Source organism: Camelus ferus, chromosome 14, assembly GCF_009834535.1.
Source record: "Camelus ferus isolate YT-003-E chromosome 14, BCGSAC_Cfer_1.0, whole genome shotgun sequence".
Classification (NCBI taxonomy): Eukaryota; Metazoa; Chordata; class Mammalia; order Artiodactyla; family Camelidae; genus Camelus; species Camelus ferus.
Genome location: NC_045709.1, coordinates 27087288 through 27107596, shown reverse-complemented (window position 1 = coordinate 27107596; position 20309 = coordinate 27087288). Strand labels below are relative to the sequence as shown.

At 51.7% G+C, this 20309-nt stretch overlaps 1 protein-coding gene across 1 annotated transcript in view; it reads right to left on the bottom strand.

The window, feature by feature from the left end:
* Nucleotides 1-14820, bottom strand: part of IRS2 (insulin receptor substrate 2) — a 30826-nt gene extending 16006 nt beyond the window's left edge. The window contains exon 1 of the mRNA XM_032496670.1: nt 10333-14820. Within this exon, the coding sequence (XP_032352561.1) occupies nt 10333-14329 (3997 nt within the window). The 5' untranslated portion in view covers nt 14330-14820. The remainder of the gene's footprint in view (nt 1-10332) is intronic.
* Nucleotides 14821-20309: the final 5489 nt, after the last annotated feature.

Here is a 20309-nt window from a genome sequence, read left to right as displayed (position 1 = left end):
GTTTACTCAGAGTCTTCTGAAACTGACTGAAATAAATGGACACTCTTGGTTTTATAATATCCTAAAGGAAGAAAAAATACAGATTTTGCAGTTTTACAACTAACATATTTTGCTAAATATTTTCAACTGAACTACACATTTATTAGAAGTCTGCTTGGTGAAGTAATGAGAGTAGCTTCACCAAACTTATTTGATAAATGTAACCAGAAGAGCTTATGAGGAGCTTATGGGTTTCTGGCTTCATCTGCGTATGAGAAGTGTTATTTTTAGGTCACTTTTATGCTGGAAAACAATTCTAAAAATGCCTACATCATATAAGAATAAGACAGAAGCCTACCACCACCACGAATCACATTAGCAATTTATCTTTTAAAAAATACAGCATAATGATTCAGTTATACATAATACATACATATATATTCATTTTCATTATAGGTTATTACAAGCTATCGGAGCTATTTCCCTGTGCTGTATAGTAGGACCTTGTCGTTTATCTATTCTGTATCCACAAATCCCAAACTCCTAATTTATCCCTCCCCTCTTTTCCCCTTTGGTAACCATAATTTTGTTTCCTATGTCTGGGAGTACTTACTATTGTAAATCAATTATATTAAACTTCAATTTAAAAAAAAATGCATCCAGGCTGTGGTGTAAGACACTGACCCCTGGAGTCCCCCTTTCTAGGAACTCCTGTTGTCTGAGCAGCTCTGGAGCCTCCTGGTGACCATGGCGGACCAGGGTCCTGGAACCTCCACCTCCGATCTCCAGCAAACAAAATCCAGCTTCGTAGCACCCTCTAATCCATGCCCCGCTTAACCCTGCTTATTGCCTGGAGTTCCTCAAGTACTATGTGCATAGCTTTTAAATTTAGCAAGAACATCCTGGCCTGTTTGCCAGACTTCTCCCTCACCTCACAATTCCCCATCCACCCATGCATCCATCCATCCATCCATCCACCAACCGCGGGCTCGGGGAGTCCTGGCGGAGGGACGGGAGGCCTGGCCGGGCAGAGGCGCGTCACTCCCGAGATGGGAGAGGGTGGCTTCCACGGCAGACCTGGGGATCCAGGGGCAGCAGCTGGTCATCAACCTCGGGCTCTGTTTTCGGTGGCTCCCCACCGCCAGCACTGGGTACTGCAGCCAGCGCTCGGGCCCCCGGTCCCCGGAGGAAAGGATGTTTTCACGGTGCAGACCTCGTCCGGGGCAAGGCTGCTGGGCTTCTTCAGGAAGAGCCCCTGCCCAGCACAGAAGCCCCCTCACTCCCCTCCCGACGGGGCGAGTGCCCACAGAGCCAGTGCTGGAAGACGGGGGGCTCTGAACTCTGCTTTCCTCTTAACCCGAGGGGCAGTTCCAGGCGCTGCCTTAATTCCTGGGAGGAGGAAGAGCACTCGCGTTCTGTTCATCCCGCGCCGCCGGTGGACAGCAGCACCGGGCGCGTTACTGGTGCGTGTGGCTCGGAACAGCGGGCGCGTGGCCCTGGGGCTGTCACCGGCCGGGAAGGAAGTCCTCTCTCCTCGGATGCTGGAGAGACTGACAGCTCCTGTAAACACAACCCCGAGTCACTCCCCAGAACACGAGGCCACAGATTCTTGGCTGCATTTTCTCGAACCTGGATAGCTCAGGGATCGTTGTGGTGGCTCACCTCTTCCTCTGTGCCTTTCCAGGGGGGCCAGGGGAGGGGTAGGCTCACATCTTAAGGAGGCGGACCCTTCTGAAAAAAATTTCTCAACATGTAAAAAGTAAGCTAAATATATATATATATATATATATATATATATATATATTTTTTTTTTTTAATTAAAAAACAGGAAGGGCACAGGTGAAATGACCGCCTGCAGGACGGCCACCCCCTGGCAACAACCGACCAGCTGCTTCTCGGTCCTCAGGCAAATTCTCAAGTGGTTAGTTTTCAAGTAAACTCATCATTACACAGGGGGATGACTCATTTCTTCACAAACAGTAAACGGATTTATTAATCATGAGGAGTACGTGGTTTACAGAATAAACGCATCTGAAGGGTCCCTTAAGCAGAGACTGAAAACACAGACAGACCCACAGACGCTGGGTCAGTGGCCCAGGATGAACCACCTACACGGAATGAGGACCTGTATTTCCTCAGATCATGGAGGCCTTTCTATTTAAATTATCTCAAGAATTTTCTTTCTTCTTTTTTTAAACAAGTAAGCACACGACCTTGAACGCTTGCCAAACCTTCACTCTCGGGCAGCATCAGTAAACACTGCCCACACGGTGGCGGGCAGCCTATTTCTCTGACGTGCTAGGGGCTTCCTCACTGGAGGGCCTCCGTGTCCCCTTTCTGTTGCTCAGCATCCCTCGCAGCGCCTGCAGGTGGCAGTCTCCTGAAATGCTCCCCAAGAAAAAGGCCAATATCACTTCTGTGAATAAGAAGTGGTTTAGCTGGAACAGGCCGTGTGCTGGGAGAAAGTTACTCATCGGCACACAAAGGCCATGGAGACAAGAGCAACCCTCTTCTTTTCTGACAATATTTACCAACATCTCCACCAGCTAATTAAATCAGTGACCTTGAAAGGATGCCCACCCTCCCTGGGCCTCCATGCTCACAACCTCCAGATGAATTACATCACGCCGACGCCTGCCAGCCCTTCTCACTCAAAGCGACCCTGTATCTGCTCTCCCGACGGCCCCCACGCCGGGTGGCAGGAGTTTTCGTGTACTTGGTGCTGGCAGGGAGGTATCTTATCAAGTATAATATACAGTTTGATTTACTGAGACAAAGACAGCTGGAGGAATAAAAGTTTCCACTCTGCAGGCCAGTAGATGTCCAGGAAGGGAGCCTCGGGTCCCCCAGAACAGGTGACCTAACCACCATGTGACTCAGCTCTAAAATTCACCAACGGAAAGAGAGTCTGGAAGACAATACGGAATCCCAAGCTCTTCAAACCGGCAAGTATGGAAATGAGTTTTTAAAAAGAATCTGAACTAATATATATATATATATATATATATATATATATATATATACATGTATGTATATATACAACTGAATCATTTTGCTGCACACATGAAAACTAACATTGTAACTCAACTACACTTCAATAAAAAATAAGAATTTAAAAAAAAATCAGGGAACTCTCCTTCAACATCCAGTCTTCCTGCTTAGCTGTCCCCGTTTCACTCTGAATGAATAATGTGGGGACGAACAAAGAGAGAAATTAAGTAACTACCACCAAATGAAATGAAAGCCAAACTGTTAACCTGAAAGTTGCCTTGAGGCCGGTCTACAGTGAAACCCCAAGGTCACTGCTGTCTAAGACCACCCAGCGCAGACAGCGCGGGGGCCCTGGGGATGACGGGGTTCACTGCAGCAAAGCCCCGGCCGGGGGTCAGGCGCTGAAACAGCCTCTCTGTGTCGTTCACCCACCAGCACTCTTTCTGGCTTAGGGATTCCCGGCCAAGTCGCTGGGATTCTCTAAGCTGCAGGTTCCTTATTCCAAAAATGGGGATCTGGGTGCCCCCGGCTACATCATGGGGTCTTTGGAGTATTATGTAAGATTCTATGTATGAAAATATCTTAACACTGTAAAGTGAAGAAAAACCCCTTTTGAATTTTAACCACTTCTTTTGATTGAAAGGGGGGAGGGACATGCAATTATCTTTCAATATTGATCAGAGTAATGGTTCCATTTTCATCATCTCCACTTCTGCAGAATTTTTTCAAAATCATTCATTGTCCACCAAGTTTCGGGACTGTTGCTTACACTTGTAATTTGGAGGTCAAAGATGGACGGATTTAAGTAACTATTTTTAATTTGCATAAAGCATGACGTTGCATGCATAAATGTTAAAGGTTACTCACTGATTCTGTATGAAAGAAGTTATTCTTAAGATATACATATAGATTTTAAGGTAACTATTAAAATCATTAATATGATGAACTCTACTATAATTTCTAATTTTGTCACATTGAAAAAATTGGAATTTAACACTACACCATAATTCACTCAAGTATTTCTACCAATACCATGTGGGCAGATTAAAGTAATGGTAAAACTACAGTTATACTTACGGTCATAAAGTATTAACATGATTAGAGAACACACAACTACTCAGTGTTGAAGCTTCAGTCACGAAAAAAAATCCACATCCAGCCTCTCGGACCACGACTGGGCGAGATATTATGGTCCTACACACACGTACTCGCCACAAACGCACAGCATCCCAAAACAGTATAATTATTTCTAGAAAATTTGGGACTCTTTAAAATTGATACTAAAAAGCCCAGTATTTATAAAACGCTGTGCATGCGATCATTCATCTCTAAGGTATATTATAGATAAAAATATTTGATCAAATATTTCAAATTTCGGTAAAAGCACAATAAGCAAAGAGCATTTTCTAAATCTCATCTTTGGGCATAACTATCACGTATGGCATGAGAAAACTGGGCCAACTTTGAAGACACATTTTGCCTGATCAACTTTACAAAGGGCAGGTAGAAGTAACTTTATGCAAATTTAATATTTTCTAGTCCAATCAAGAAGAAATCAGAACGGCTAACTTGACTATCCTACCATTTGTAAATGTGCAGCCTCGAAGATTTAACCTAATTCTATTTCAGCAGAATTCAATGGATACAGTTCTAACACAATGAAGTCAATTAAATGAGACCACCAAGCACAGAGCGTCCTGTATTGTTTGCACCCACAGAGCAACTTGCCAGTATCCAGCACGTGCTCCAACTTTCTCTATTCAAACTTTCCTCTGCGCCTTTCATTTTAACGCAGTTGAAGTCTCTGCAACCATGCAGGAAGAAGTGAAATAATCAGTAGCAATTACTAACCTCAGCACTCCCTCGGTCTTGAGTGATGACTTCCCCAGCTCTCTTCAGAAAAAAACCTACCCCTGAACTCTGTCCACAATAATCGACCTTGAATGACTCAAAATAACCACCGCCATCTTGAAGAGCGCATGCAAATTAATAAAACTGACACAGCAAGAATGTCCCCGTTTAAATGTGGACGGTGCTGTTCTCACAAAACCTACCACCTGGCAAATGACGTGTCTATCACTGCTGATTTGGGAGGTTCTGAAAATGTGTTGTTGATGAAAATGCCATCATCTTATGAACACTCATTCTCCTCTAACATGTAGTGGATGAAAGTCTGCAGAGATCACCTATTACAGGGGCCGCACTGAAGAACTGGGTGTGGGGGCGGGGCACCATGGTTTCCTTCCCCGAGTGCCCCCACCGTCTCCGGGGACTTGGCAATGCAGATAAAAGAGTTCAGGTACGTTTTCCCTTAAGTTTCTAAGGTGAAATGGGAACACTTGGTTCTGTGCTAACCGCCCCCCCTCAAAAAAACAACACAAAGAACCTTTCCACCTGCCAAATCTGATACCAAAAGTTCCCCGGCTCTTAGAACTCGGATTCCACAGAAAATGCATTCGTGGGAATTTAACAGAAAACCCATTATCCCCGTGCTGGGAGCGAAACTTTTGCAAGTTCTTTTCAGAGAAAGAAAGAGATTCATTTTAATACTAATCATTCAGAAAAAAAAAATCAAGCATTCATGATCCAGTAAAACTCCTTCTCTGGGGGAAAGTGGGCCTGTGGAGGAAAAGCAAATCAAACCCTGGAGGTTTTCCCGACCCGGCTTGACAACCAGACAAATCAAAACAGGGCAGGAGTGATCACCCTAATCAACCCCGAAGAGTGAAGCCTCAGGCTGAACAATGGACGATTCAACAGCTAAAAGTTTAAGCTGTTTTTCTTATAAGGCATCGCGTAGCAAGGGCCAGCGCCGCCCCTCTAAAAACCCTGCGCTCTGCTTACCCATTTGCATCCTGGCAGTGTCTCTGAATACACAGCAAATCACAGAAGGTCGTCAGAGTGCAGTCCTGATACGGTTTCAGGATTAGAAGGCTGTTTTCCTTCATCCTTATTTTACTACGTAATTGAAAATGCTACTTCATTACTGCTGATAGTCATGCATGAAAAAATCTCCAGTTAAATTAAGAGGAGGATGAACAGTGGCTCCTGGAGATGGGAGTGGAACCAGTGCTCAAACAGAAAAGGCCTGCAGTTCTTAGGCAGGTACCAGCTCTGTTTTCAGACAGCTATGAGCTTTTTGTTTGGTTTGGTTTGGTTTTGAATCTAAGAACACCCATTTACAGAAGTGTCTTTCCTGGATGTACTCGTGGTTTCAAGGCAATGAGTATCAACAGCATTCCTGGATTTATTTTCCTTTTTAGAAGACCTTAACCGCTCCGGATGCTGACAATCTCCGGGGCCTCCCGGCGGCCCTGGGACCCAGAGGAGCGGGTGCCAACTAGCCCATTCCACAGACAGAGAAAGTGAGAGAGCGACTGGACGGCTTCCCTCTACTCATACACCACTCAGGAAGGTCAGGAGCTAGGAACCTGGTTTCCTGATTCCTGGGTTAGTGTCCCACACGGCATGCTTCCCTCCCCGAAGCACTATTTTTGTAAACGTTTCTCTTTCAATAAAGGAACTAGAACAAGTCACGTGACTTTCATTCACGAAAGCCAGTGTGTTTGCATTAGCACCTTAGTCGTCGGTTCCCGGGAAGGGGCAGGAACAGCGCACACGCCTATCTCCTGATGACAAGAGCCAGCCAAGCCAAGCGGAAACGCAGGCAGGGCAGAAAAAAGAAAGCGTGTGTGGTTTGTCAAGCCATCTCACTGGAGCTCTAAAAATATGCAAGTCCTGTGCTTTAAGACTTCAACAGGCGATGCTTTGAAACATAAACAGTGATTGCGTCCTTCCTTCCGAAACATTTCTCTTATCCCATAATTCTTTCACCCTGGGATGTGACTAAATAGTCCTTTTATCAAACAAATTTAAATACAGATGCTTTCAGGGGCAATTCTTATCTAATCTGCCTTGTACATACACATAAACCAATTTTAGAACAAACACCCTACTAAAGAGGAACAGTGAAATAGCACAGTTTATGGTCTACACCACGCTGTAATCCTAACAACCAGATTCATAAAGTTCATTTTAAAAAGCAGTTTTACAAGCTTATGGTCACCAGTGGGGGAAGGGGAGACGGAGGAAGAAATCGGGAGTTTGGCATTAGCAGACACACACCACTATATACAAAATAGATAAACAACAAGGTCCTGCTGTAGAGCACAGGGAACTATATTCAATATCTTATAATAACCTATAATTAAAAAGGACATGAAAGAGAATATATATTTGCATAACTGAATCACTATGCTGTACACCAGAAACTAACCCAACACTGTACATCAACCATACTTCAATTTAAAATGATGGAAAAAAGAGAAAAACACTTTCAGAGCACAGTAAATTCAGAAGCATCGTTCCAGTTTCCAAACAATGACACTTGAACAGATAGGTTAGATTTTTCCACACGCATACTCACAAAATGCACGGCAAGGAAGCTTCTCCTTGCTCTTAAGTGAGATGGATAATTTAGGGTTACATGTTCACCTGCTCTGGACTGCATACAGACACACACACGTATTTGTATGTAAACCTAAGGGGTACTAACTTTTTAATTGGCTCTAGCATTGAAATCCCACCCCCATTGCCAATTCTGCCGAAAACAGCTGTAAACATGGCTGGAACCTTACCTCCTGGTCACTGCTTATCCAAATACCGAACACTACCCAAATGACCCCAAATGATTCTGCTTCAGCATAACTAATGAAGGGTTCCCATGCGGAACCCAAGGAGCTGGATGTGGAAACACATTCCACTTCTGAGAGCCAGGGCAGGGCACCCAATGACCCAGGAAGCCCATTTCCCATTTCATCTTCAAAGAAATGCCTTGCAAGTCTTGCTTCCACTAACCATGCTCCCGGAAGACACTTCTCTCCCGGGAACTTTTTATTTACGGGCACCACAAACCAACGTCGACGCGCATACGTGAGTGACACAGCAGTGAGTGTTCCTTCTGAGTTTCTCAAGGGTCCCTTCCTGGCTCCGCAGAACGCAATTTGGCTGCCACATTAATTAAGATGACATCCTCGTCTCCCCTAGTCTACTGTTCTCTCTGCTCAAATGAGTTTACTAGAAATCCATTTAGCGTGCAGTCCTTTTTTTTTTCTCTTTAATGTGGTTTTGGCACAATGGATCCATTGTAGTTATCTATTTTGCTTAAAAATAGTCTTTTTCCTTCCTCAGAGGGTATTTGCCATAATGCCCACACAGCTTTGGAAAAACAACAATCAAAAGCCATCACTCCGCTTTGTTCAGTCACCCTGAAACATACAAACCACTGTTTTGATTTCAGAATCCTGAATCCTATAGGTTGAAAGGAATTTTCTCCTGGTGGGAAAATCTGAAACAAAACAAGGCAAATCAGGTCTCTCTCTCAACTCATCTCTTGCGGTTGAAAATTTTCCCTCATCTGAAAAGGGCAATTGTATCGTACACGAATCCCGTTTCTGGACATACCTACTTTATCAGAAAGGCCTCGAATTCTTTTAGGCCTGTAGGCCAAGGGCTAGCTCATGCCTCCTGGCACTGCGAGAACCCACTCCCACGGCCCTCCTCAATCCAGCCCAGGTTTTCACTGCCTACTCCACCAGCAGCAGTACAAGGTGTTATGTTCTCAGGCTGTTTTTCTGATGAGAGTCAGATTTCAGCAGAATGCACTTTCCTGTTCACTGCGGTGCAGATCCGCTCGCCTGTGTGTTGTCACCCCCACTCAGCTGCGGCTGTGCTGGGGCGCTTCTCCGGCCTGCGCCTGGGACAGCAGCTAACCATCCTTCAACTCCCAGACACACGAGCCATTCTTCAGATGCACCTGGAATGCGTAACTCCAGCAAAGTGACCTTCCGCTGAGAGTCACCATTCATGAAACACATCCTGACAGCTTCTGATTGACTTAATTAAATGCGGAAGCGCCAAATTCCTGACAATCCTCTGCGACTTTCCATCTTCTGTTCTGTGGTTTTCATAAAAAGGCAAAAAGCTTCTCCCCTATTCTGTTAGAATAACAGGGTATTCCCCCTACAGCTAGAACTTCAAATCCCGTGGGTACCATGAAACATAGGCTGGATTTAGACAGCGTTGGTCAGGTCTGTTTACTTTTGGAACAAAAGGTGTGTGAACCCCAGAGCCGACTCGATCATCACCTTTTAACCCTTGCAGACTGCTGACCTTGGGCCAGCACTGGACACCACTTAGAAGAGTGCTCACTACCACGGGCTTTGTAGCTCCCACGAAGCCTCTATCTTACCCGCAACCCTGCAGGGAAGCAGCTGCAAAATTAAAGAACTCTCCTGAACAGAATGCCCATCCCCGCCCCCCTCTTCCACCTCATCATTCCGAGTCTGACACAGTCAGATGCACCACCAGCTGCAAAGCACAACCTCCTCATGGATATTTGATGAGAACGTTTAGAACAATACTCGGGGCACCATCCCATCCAACCGTTCTGAAAAGATGGGTGCCATCCTCTTCCAACGTCTTCTCTGAAGCACAGATTCACATCACCTGGGCAACCAAAAAATGCTGGTGTCTGGGCCCTGCCCATGGGACACTTGACTTGCGCCCGGGATGACGAAGCCCCAGAGGTCACTTCTCAGCCCTCCACAGGGGATCTAACTGGGGCAGGTGCTCCCAGGATGGTCCCCAACCAGCAGCACCGGCACAACCCGGGGGCCCCTTAAGAACACACGTCCTCGGCCACACCCCAGACCTACTGCATTAGAATCTCGGGCTCATGCAGGTTTGAGGACCATTGCGTGTAAGCTGTGTGTAAGCAGTGCGACCACGTCAGCCCCTCAGGAGAACAAAGTCTGGCGAAAAAGCTCCCCCGGCTGACGTGTAAACTTCAAACGGTTAACTGTTCCCCGCGGCAGAGACCAAAATGGACGTTCACTTCCTAAACAACTTTGGGGCCTGTTTTTATAAACTTTGAGGCTGAGCAAGAATCACCGGGCGCGGCTCCAGGAAAACAAAGAGGAAGGTGAGGGCTGGAGCCCGGGCCTGCGAACCTTCAGGCGCCTTCCTAGCACGTTCCCCGCCTCTCAGAACAAGAAGCCCCCCGTGCCACCTGCTGGGGCGGCCGACCTAGGGGGTCCACCGGGTGCTGACGCTGTGGGAAAGAAGAAAGGGGCTGGGCCAAAGAAAGCAAGGCAAAGTCTCCGGGGCAGGAAGCCTCGCATGCAACCCAAAGACGGCCGAGTGCTCTCGGCAAGGCCTCCGGGGAAAGAGGGCCGACGTGCGGCCAAAAGCAAAACAAAACAGGAAACCTGCGCCCGCTCTCCGGCATCTGGGTCAAGGAACCCAAGGAAAGAGGAGTTGACCCCCGACGCCCCCACCCTCCCACCGCCGCGCAGGCCTCACCTTTCACAACCGTGGCCTCTTTCAGGTGATGCGACAGGAAGTCGATGCTCGCGTAGGTGCTGGCGGAGGGCAGGGCGCCGGGGCCCGGCCCCCCGCACGCCGCGCCGGCGCCGCCGCCCCCCACCGTGCTGATGAGCCCCCCGAGGCCGCGGGCCCGGCCCCAGGCGCTCCTGTCTCCGGTTTGCGGGTGTGGATGCTGCTGCGGGGGCGGCGACCGCTCTGGCTCGTCCCTCACGTCGATGGCGATGTAGTTGAGGCCGTTCTGGAAGCCCGCAGAGGTCTCCCGGCGCATGGGAGAGCCGCTGCCCCCGGGGCAGCTGACCAAGCCCCCGGGCTGACCCGGAGTCCATTGCCGAGCCTGCTGGGGGAGTGGTGGCTGCAGCTGGCGGGGGGACGTGGGGAGGTCCTCGCCCCCACCCAGGACGCCGCTGCCGCCCCCTTCGCTGCTTTTCCTGAGAGAGACGTTTTCCACGGAGGCCGAGTTGTGGCGCTTGGGGTTGTGGGCGAAGGACGGGGACACGGGGGTCACAGTGGTGGTCGAGGAGAAGGTCTCAGAGCTGTGGCGGCGGCGGCCCCCCTGCGGGTCTGCGCGGATGACCTTGGCACCCCGGTGTGGGTCTGGGGCCTGGCTGGCCTGCAGGAAGGCCTCGACCCCCGACACCTGATCCATGAGACTCAGCCTCTTCAAGCCGGCCACGGGGCTGCTCACGCGGCCACCGTCCGGCTTCGGGGGCGCCGCGATGGGTTGTGGCGGGGTGGCAGCCACGCCGAAGGCCATCTCGGTGTAGTCACCATTGTCCCCCGTCTCCGAGGACGAGGAGGAGGCAGCGCTGGGGCCCTGGGAGGTGGGGGCCGGAGGCAGACGGTATAGCTCCCCGGGCGGCGGAGGCGGAGGCGGGGGTGGCGGCTGCAGGGCAGAGGAGGGGGCGGCCGGGCGCGGGGGCAGCGGCGGGTAGGCGGAGGCCTCGGGGGACAGGAGTGCGTCCAAGGAGCCCACAGGGTCCCCGCCCTGGGGGCCCGGCTGGGGTGACTTGGGCGAGCTGAAGTCGAGGTTCATGTAGTCGGAGAGCGGAGAGCGCTGTCGGCTGTCGCCGCTCGTGCCTGGGGTGCCCGAGCCCAGTGACGAGGCCGGGCTGCTTGCGGACAGCAGCGAGGACGACGAGGCGGCCGAGGCCAGCAGCGGAGGGGCGGGCGGTGACAGGCGCGCGCCCGCCTCGCCGAAGTCAATGTTGATGTACTCGCCGGGGCTCTTGGGCTCGGGCGGCAGGGGGTACTCGTGCATGCTGGGCAGGGTCTGCAGCCCCTCCAGGGACAGGCGCGTGGGTCGAACGGCCCGGCAGCGCTGGCCCAGGAAGCCCTCTGGGCGGCCACTGCCGCTGCCACCCGGCCTCCCGGGCGAAGGCACTGCTGGGTGGGGCGGCTGGGTGTGGCCGCCGCCACTTGCCCCAGCTGCGAAGGCGCTGGCCGACTGTGTGGACCCCGGGCTGGCTGGTGGCTCCAGCCTCTCTTCCTCCAGGATGCGCCCCACGGGGGAGCTCATGAGCACGTACTGGTCGTTGTCCCCTGTACAGGTGTATGGAGCCTTGTAGGAGCGAGGCAAGGAGCTGTAGCAGTAGCCGGGGACGCCCCGCAGCATCTCCCCGCTGCCATGCAGGGCAGCAGAGAAGTCCGGCGGGGTTCCCGCGGTGCCTGCGTCGCTGGGGGACATGTTGAGGTAGTCCCCGTTGGGAAGCAGCTTGCTGTCAGCGTTCTCCATGGACAGCTTGGAGCCACACCACATGCGCATGTACCCACTGTCCTCGGGAGAGCTCTCAGCCGGGGAGCTGGCCTTGTAGTTGCCCCCGTTCCCTGGAAAGGCCCTGCTGACCGCCGAGGTGGGCGTGGGCACTCCAGCTCCCGAGGGGGGCAAGGCCGTCGCGGCAGCGCGTGGCTGCAGAATCTGCTTCGGGGCAGACACGCTAGTGGGGCTCATGGGCATGTAGTCGTCACTCTTGCAGCTCCCGCTGCCACCGCCCATGAGGGCCACGCCAGGGGTCATGGGCATGTAGCCATCGTCCGTGCCCAGGTTGCTGCTGGAGCTCCTGTGGGACCCGATCTCGATGTCACCGTAGTCTTCGGGGTAGGGGTGGTAGGCCACTTTGGGAGAGGACGCAGGGCAGGAAGGGCAGAGACGGCCCGAGCTGCCAGAGAAAGTGGCCCGCATCAAGGTGTATTCATCCAGGGAGGCGGAGGAGGGCTGGGGCACTGGCCGCTGCCGGGCAGGTGTGGTCAGAGAGTAAGTCCTCTTCCTCAGCCCTCTGTCCAAGTCCTGGGCCCCGTCCCCTGAGACTCTGCGATAGGGACGGCCACAGTGGCTTAGGGGCCGGTCCATGGTCATGTATCCGTACAGCTCGCCCCCGCTGCCGTCCCTGGCCGGGGGGGTCTCGGCGATGGATTCGGGCGTGTTGCTCCTATGGCTGCAGAAGGCTCTCAGGTCCCCGGGGCTAGAGCCATACTCATCCAAGGACATAAAGCCAGGGTCGCTGGGGGAGCCCGAGGCCGAGGCGCTGCCGCTGGAAGGTCGCTGGGGGTGCAGGGGGTGCTGCAGGTGCGGGTGCGGGCCTGGAGGCGGCGGGTAGGAGCCCGAGCCGTGCCCGCTGCTGGACGACAGGCTGCCTGGGCTGGTCGCGGCTGGGGGCGAGTGCGCCACGGGCATGGACATGGAGCGGCTGTGATGCAGGGCGCCCCCTGCCGGCGCCAGCGTCACTTTGCTCGCGCGGCCGCCGCAGCCGCCGCTCAGGGTGTGCGAGCGGCTCAGGGGCGCGCGCACCGGCCCCGGACTCAGGGGGCTCCCCGCCACCGACACCGGCCTGCCGCCCGCCGCCCCGGTCCCGGCGGCCGCGCCGCCGTCGCCCTCGCTGGCCGTGCGCACCCGACACGAGCTGCATTTGGCTGCCGGCGGGGTGGCGGCCAGACTGTCGGTGCGCGAGCGGCGCACCAGGCCCGTCTGGCTGGGGGGCAGGTTGACCAGGTGATGGTGGCGGCGCGCGCCGGGGACGCTGATGGGATGTGTGGCCGACGAGCCTGACGACTGGCTCTTGCTGCGCGGCCGGAACTCGAAGAGCTCCTTGAGCGCCTTCATGGCCTCCAGGATCGTCTCATGGATGTTCTGCGCCACCACCGAGTCGTCGGCCTGCATCCACAGCTCGCCGGGGCCCGTGACGGCAGAGCGGCCCACCTCGATGAAGAAGAAGCTGTCCGAGTGGCCGCAGCGGCGGATGTTCATGAGCTGCAGCGTCACCGACGGCTGCTCGCAGTTGAGCTTCACGAAGCCGATGGTGCGCGCCGACAGGCACAGGCGGTACACGCCCGTCAGGTTCTTGCTCTGGCCCAGGCCCTTGGGCTTCAGGTTCACCTGCCACACCTCGCGGTAGGCGGCCGTGGCGGGCGCCACCAGCCCGTAGCTGTCATCGGCCACGGCGGCGCCGGCCGAGCCGCCCAGGGCGCCGGGCAGGGAGGCGCTGCAGGACCCGGCGGTGGCGGCGGCGGGGGACGCGTCGCCGGCGCTCGCGCGGCCCTCGCTGACCAGGTCGGTGAGCGCGCGGTACCAGCCCTCCTGCTCCTGCTCGTTCTCGGCCGCCACGGCGAAGTACTCGTCCTTGGTGTAGAGGGCGATCAGGTACTTGTGCTTGGCGTCGGCGCGCTTGTGGATGTTCAGGCAGCAGTCGAGCGCGATGACCCGCTTCGGGGCCCCCGCCTTGCTCCGCCACTTCTTCTCGCTCTCGTAGTACTCGAGCCGCGGCGGCTGCGGCGCCGGCCCCCCGCCCGCTGTCGCCGTCGCCTCGTCGCCGCCCGCGCCGGGCCCGCGCAGCACGAAGAAGCGCTTGTGGCCGTGCTTCTGCTTGCGCAGGTAGCCGCACTTGCGCACGCTGTGGTTGTTGTTGTTGTTGTTGTTGTTGAGGTTGGGGCCGTCGCCGCCCGCCGGCCCGGGGGGCCCGTGGAGCGGCGGGCTCGCCATCGCGGGCGCTTCAGGCCGCGCCGCCCGGCCCGGCTTGGAAGGGCTGGGGGTAGCGGAGGGGGGCGCGGGCGGGGGCGGCTCCCTCCCCCCCTGCTCGCCGGCGTCCCTCGGGCCCAGGAGGTGGGGAAGGTTGGGGGAGGCCCGCGGGGGCCGGCACCGCGCGGTGGCGCAGCGCCCTCCCCGCTCCGGGGCCCCAGAGGATGCCCGGCGCAGGCGGTGGCCGCCCCCTGGCCCGGCTGCCCGCGGCTGCTGCCTCCCGGGCTCTCGGGCGGCGCCTGGGGACTCGCTGGCTGGGCCGAGAGTCGGGGTCCCCGAGCCGCGGGGCCGAGCCTAAGGCGCGCGCGGCCGCACGGGTCTCGCCGCCGCGCCGCGTTCCGGGGTGCCGGGGTGTGCCCGGGTACTCGGGGTCCGCGCTGCCTCTGGGGCTGCTGCTGCTGCTGCTGCTGCCAACGGCGACCCGGGCTCGTCGCGGTCCCCGCCGCACAGTGAGTAACACATCGCGCACCGAGTGACTGAACTAAGAAGAGCAAAACAACATGTGACTCGGCGTTACGCAGGCACACACGGCGCGGCCGCCCCGCCCCGCCGCCCGCATTGGCGCCGTGCCCCCCGACGGACGGCGCGCGCGGCCAATGGGCTCCGGGCGCGGGGGGGGCGGGCCGCGCGCCCCCGCCCCGCCCCCCTTTCTCCCCAGGCCGCGTTTCCCGCCGTCCCCTCCCCCTCCCGCGGAGGCCGGGGCCCGGGCGGGGTGGGGGCCCGCCCGATCCTCATTAATCAGAGGCTCGTTGTGGATGCCGGCGGAGAAGATGCCACCCAGGGCGGGAAAAGGGACGCGCGGGAGGGGCGGGGGCCGGCCGCCGCGCGGAGGGCCCTGCCCTCCCGCCTTTGACTCAATTAATTGGGCTCGGAGCTTCCGCTGGGGAGGGGACCGGGGGAGGGAACACTGCAGGGGGCTGGGGCCGGCGGAGATCAAGGGCGGAGACCGCCAGCCAGGGCTCCATGCAGGGGAGGGGGCGGTTGCACCCCACTCGGGCCCCGCATCGCTCCGCCGCGGCCCACTCGCGAGGGCCTAGAACGGGCAATGAACTTGGCTGCCCTCTGAGAACCCCCTTCCCCCAACACACTTCAGTCTGCAGATCCGGCGCCCAGGCTTGAGAAGGGCGCGCGCCCGCCCGCCTTGGGTTTGCGCCTGGGTGGTTCCCGGGTGACCGGCCCGCGGCTTGTTTACGAGCATCACATTAGTCACCGGTGAGCTCTGGATCGATAGCCGCTTCGTGCCCCTTCCTGGAAGGAGAGCCGGGATGCGGGAGGGAGTGCGGGTGCGGCGCCCCCAACCCCAGGCCGCGCAGGGTCCCACCCGCTCAGGGGCGCCCTTCCCCCGCACCCGGTCGTGGGCCCTTTCCGGGGCGTCATCAGCGCCATTCACTTGTCAGGTTCTCGGGAAGTTGAAATCGTCTGTTGGGGATGTAATGGGAGAAAGAAGGAGGACGAGCAGGAGTAGAAAACTGCAGTTTCCACAGTGGCGGGCAGAGGGCGGGCTCCGGCAAACAGCCCAGGGAGCCGGGTCCCCGCGGCGGCTGCCGTCCTCCCGGCAGACCCTCCGCACCCCGCGGAGGCGCCGGAGCGGGCGGCGGCCGGACCTGCTCGCCCTCAGCCGGCGGTGGTTGCCGCGCGGCAGATGCCCTTGAAGAAGCGCTTCGAATTGTTACACCTACGTGGCTTTTGTGACTTTCAATGTCAAATACAAATAGGACCCACCGTACAAGCAATCGCATCTTCTAAACGACAGTGAGGGCTGCCGGTGAGGGTGGGGGTCCCCGAGTTCGGATCTGAGCAGGCTCCGGATCCTGCGGAAACTAGCCCTTGTCTTTTTTTTTTTTTTTTTTAATGCACCTGTGTCGTCATGAAATAATTTGAAACAATAATGTTGGCTATTTTTTATTAAATCCTGGAAGTTTGTCTTTGAATGTTCTCTATACTTTATAAAAGTCTTTATTTTAAATACAATGAAGTCAAACTTAAGAAAAATAATTTAAGATTGTAATTTTTGAAAGGATGATATATATATTTTAACATGTTTGTAAAAATGTGACAAAATATTACTAGTTAATTTTATGGGCCAAGAGACCCCCACTTACAGTTCCTAACATTTTGTTTCGTTGTGTATGCAAGTTATGATTATTGATGAGTAACAAACAGAATAATCAATGACACAAATAGCATCATAGAATTTGCCTCAAAGAGGTACATTTAAAGTCGAGTCTTCATTTTAAAGCATGCTTTAAAAATTAATACCGCTAGGAGTGCCATTTTAAGTGTGTGTACCTGTGTGTGTTTCTACGTGTGAATGTGGGTGTGTACATGCACGTATGTGTGTGTGTGTGAGATTGTGTGTATGTTGGGGGCACCACCCTTGTGGACACTACCTGGTTTTCTGTCCTTTGTAGCTCTCGTTGCCCTTTTTTATGGTAACAGATGTTGCCTGCTCAGAAAGGAGGGATGAAGGCATTCTCATCTGGAAGCTGGAGCAAACGGAGCCCACTTTCATTAGTCTGTGCTGATTTACAGCAGGGGGACTGCCTCTGTGTTCAGTAACCCTACCTAGCAGAGAACGATGGTGGGGCAACCTCTTTGCAGCATCATGTGACAATCATTTCTTCTGAGAAAGTATCTTTTCTTTTTGATTTTGGCTTTTCCTACACAATTAAGTTTTCAAATGTTCATTGAATATTTACTGTACCCATCGGATGTTAACAGGTCCATCTTGGGTTGTTCTGGTCCTTCCCTCAGAGCTGGTGGGTGTTCAATGCCAGGGTTCAAGTTGAGGTGTTGGAAGCTGTCCGTCAGCAGTTGGCACTATCCCCACTACTACTGCCCCATCACTGGTTGGGGCGGACAAGGTAGGGTGAAGCATTATCACCTGTATGGGAGGTGTTCTTATACAGTAAGGTCACACAGATCTGCAGCAAAACTGCAAACTAATTGTCATTCTGAGGTCCTAGAACCTCTGACTACAAGTGTGGGGGAGTACAGTTTCCATTCTCATTAAGAAGTCAGTCCATGAAGCCAGCAGAAAAGAACTCTGTAATTAGAAGTAGCCCAGTCTTCTTCCTCAACGAAGGAACTGGTTGTCTTTCTCCCTTTCAGGGGCCAAATAAACGATTTATTTATGTAAAGCTGGTTTGACACCTTGTGATTTTCCAACTGTTCTCCCATACTTTTGCATCAAAAGTCAGCTAATAACATCTGCCAGCCTCCTCTCTGCACTGAGCTGGGTGCTACTTTTGTGGCCGGTTGCCAGCAAGAGCCTGGATGAAATATTTTCTCATGGACCAAGATCTTTTGTTGGAAGTTCTCTTTCCTTTCATGGATAACAAAATAGCTGTATCTTTTAGCAAGGAGTGTTTTTTGTTTGTTTGTTTGTTTTTTAACATAGAATCTTACACAATGATTCTTTTACTAAAACAAAAAGTCCTTTCTGGAATAATTTATACCTTTTATAAAGTAATCAATTTCCTAAAAATGTAGAATTAAAAGTGTATCATCAATACATAATACAAATAATAGTAATGCAAATAATAGTAATAATAATAGTGACCATCATTCATTCTCTTCCCTGTTTCATAGAAGAAAGGTATGTATAGGAGGAAAAAGTAGGTAGCATTCCAGTGCTTGAGAGTCCCCCACCCCCACCTTTTTAATTCTTAACCCTACATCAGTTTGACAGTATTTTCTATCTGATGACTGTCATCTACAAACTGACTATGCAGATCATTAAATTGAAATATTATATAGACAGTTAGAATAGCTTTAATTTAAAATGTATTTTAGCAGTAGAGATTTAAATGTCAGACGTTTATGTCGTAGTCTTTGAAAAGAATGGCAACATTTCATGAGTTTTGCCATACTAAGTAAAGTGTTTCAGCTGCTCATTTAATAAATATCCCTTTCTGTGATGAATGAACCCTGCAGATGACTTCCTATCTAGGGTCCATACAGGGACTTACTGCACTTGAGAAGCTAGTTGGGGTTTTTTTTTTCTCCCTCGCAAGTATATTGCTAATATGTTTCAACTGAAATTTCACAAGGATTTTGTAACCTGCCAGCTCTGTGCAACAGAATAATTTACACGCGGGAACGCAGCTGCTGTCGGACTGTTCACTTGTGATGCGCTCACGTAGATTGTGTCAATTAGAAGTTATAAAGGCTTTCCACCTCAAGATTTATTTTGCTCATTAAAAATGCTGATGTATTTTACATAATCCTTTTCTTAAGTACTCATTTGGGGAAGAGGGATTTTCCAAACTAAATGATTTCTCATTTGTGTTTATGCTAGAGCAAACTACTATAACACTTAAAATAAAAATTATTCTGAAAAGTGTATGAATGGAATGAATACTATTTGGGATAAAGCTCATTTATGGAGTAGGCACAAGAAGAGCTAATCTAATATTCAAAATATTTTCATTTCAAATAAAATCATGTTGAAGAAATATTAACACAGAAACAACTGATTACATAGTGACTGCAGTTAGTAACTTAAGATTCTTATTCATTCACCCCTGAATTTTGTTGTGTTTGAATTTTGAGAATGTATCTAGATTTAAAAAAAAATTTCCCCAAAGTTTCCATGACTGAAATGAGAATTTCACATTAATGACTGTATAATATTACTGAATCATTAAAAAACAAAAGTTTTCCTTCTTAGAACATCCCTCTTCCTTGGCCCTGGCACCTAATAGCCTGGTACTTTGCATGACTAAATTGATGTGCTCGCTGTTAATGTTCTAGCTGCTAGGTTAAAATGTTGCTTGTTCTGTTGTATTGTGTGTTTGTTTTTTTCCTGCAGAGTAGAACAAAAGTGTCTGCTTCTCAATATGTAGTTCATGAGCAGATGACATTTTTTTTAAAAGTCTCTAAAATGACACAGCTATATTTTCTGGGCGGAGAGCGGGGGTGAGCAGGGGAGCCAGCTGGGAGTGTCCTTGAACGGAGCACAAGTGTTAGGAAGGGAAGGATCAGCCCAAGTTCATTGATCCCACTGTTTGTTCTAGAAGCAAGCTTTCGCCCTGTTTTTGCAAACTGCCCAGAGAGGCAAATCAGGCACAGGCTACCCAGCTTTTTGCCAGATGCACCAGTGTTTTGTGGACTCGAAACCTTCCTCTCCTCTGCAGTTATTCGTGGGCTGTTCCAGGCTTGCCTTTCAGTCTGGTTTTTTTTTTTTTTTTTTTTTTTTTTTTTTTCTAGAGTTGTTTTGAAATCCAACCTAAAGATAAGAGAGGAAATGTGACCCGCTCTTGTGAATGCTGCCACCAACTGGCAATGCTTTTTCCCAAGGCAGGACCAGCTACCAGGCGACTTGTCACAGCCAGACTGGTGCCTGCTTTGATAGAAAGCTGGTTACAACCTCACCTTCACTGGCTCTGCTCAAATCTTTAAATAAGTCGATAGAAACTATTTGAGATAAAACAAAGATACCAACAATGAGTGACTAAGGACAGATGACAAAAGAGTAATGACTGTGTTAGTAAGCTTAAGAACTTCTTTTTAATGGATTGGTTATCAAGCTATTATGTTCACATTTTCTAATACATTTTGTATCTCAATTTGCATCTTTATTTACCCAGAATAGCTATTGTATAAAAATATATATCAATGTTCATTTAAGAGTTTATCTAGCCAGTGAATTAAACACAAGAATCTAAACAGGATTGTTTCAGAATATTTACTTGAGCAAATCTAAGGGATACAACTGAGAGGTCCTTTTCTTGCAAGCAAACTTTTTATTGTATTTCTCCACTAACTTGACCTAGTCAGTCTCTCTCTCTCTCTTTTTTTTTTTTTTAGAATAAGCCACAGTCATCTTGAGAAATATTGGAAACAAGATTTGAAAAAGTATGAAGGAAAGAAAATATATTTTAAAAACTATAAACTATTTTTAAAGCTGTAAGTGACAAATGGCAGTGAAGTGTCAAATGTG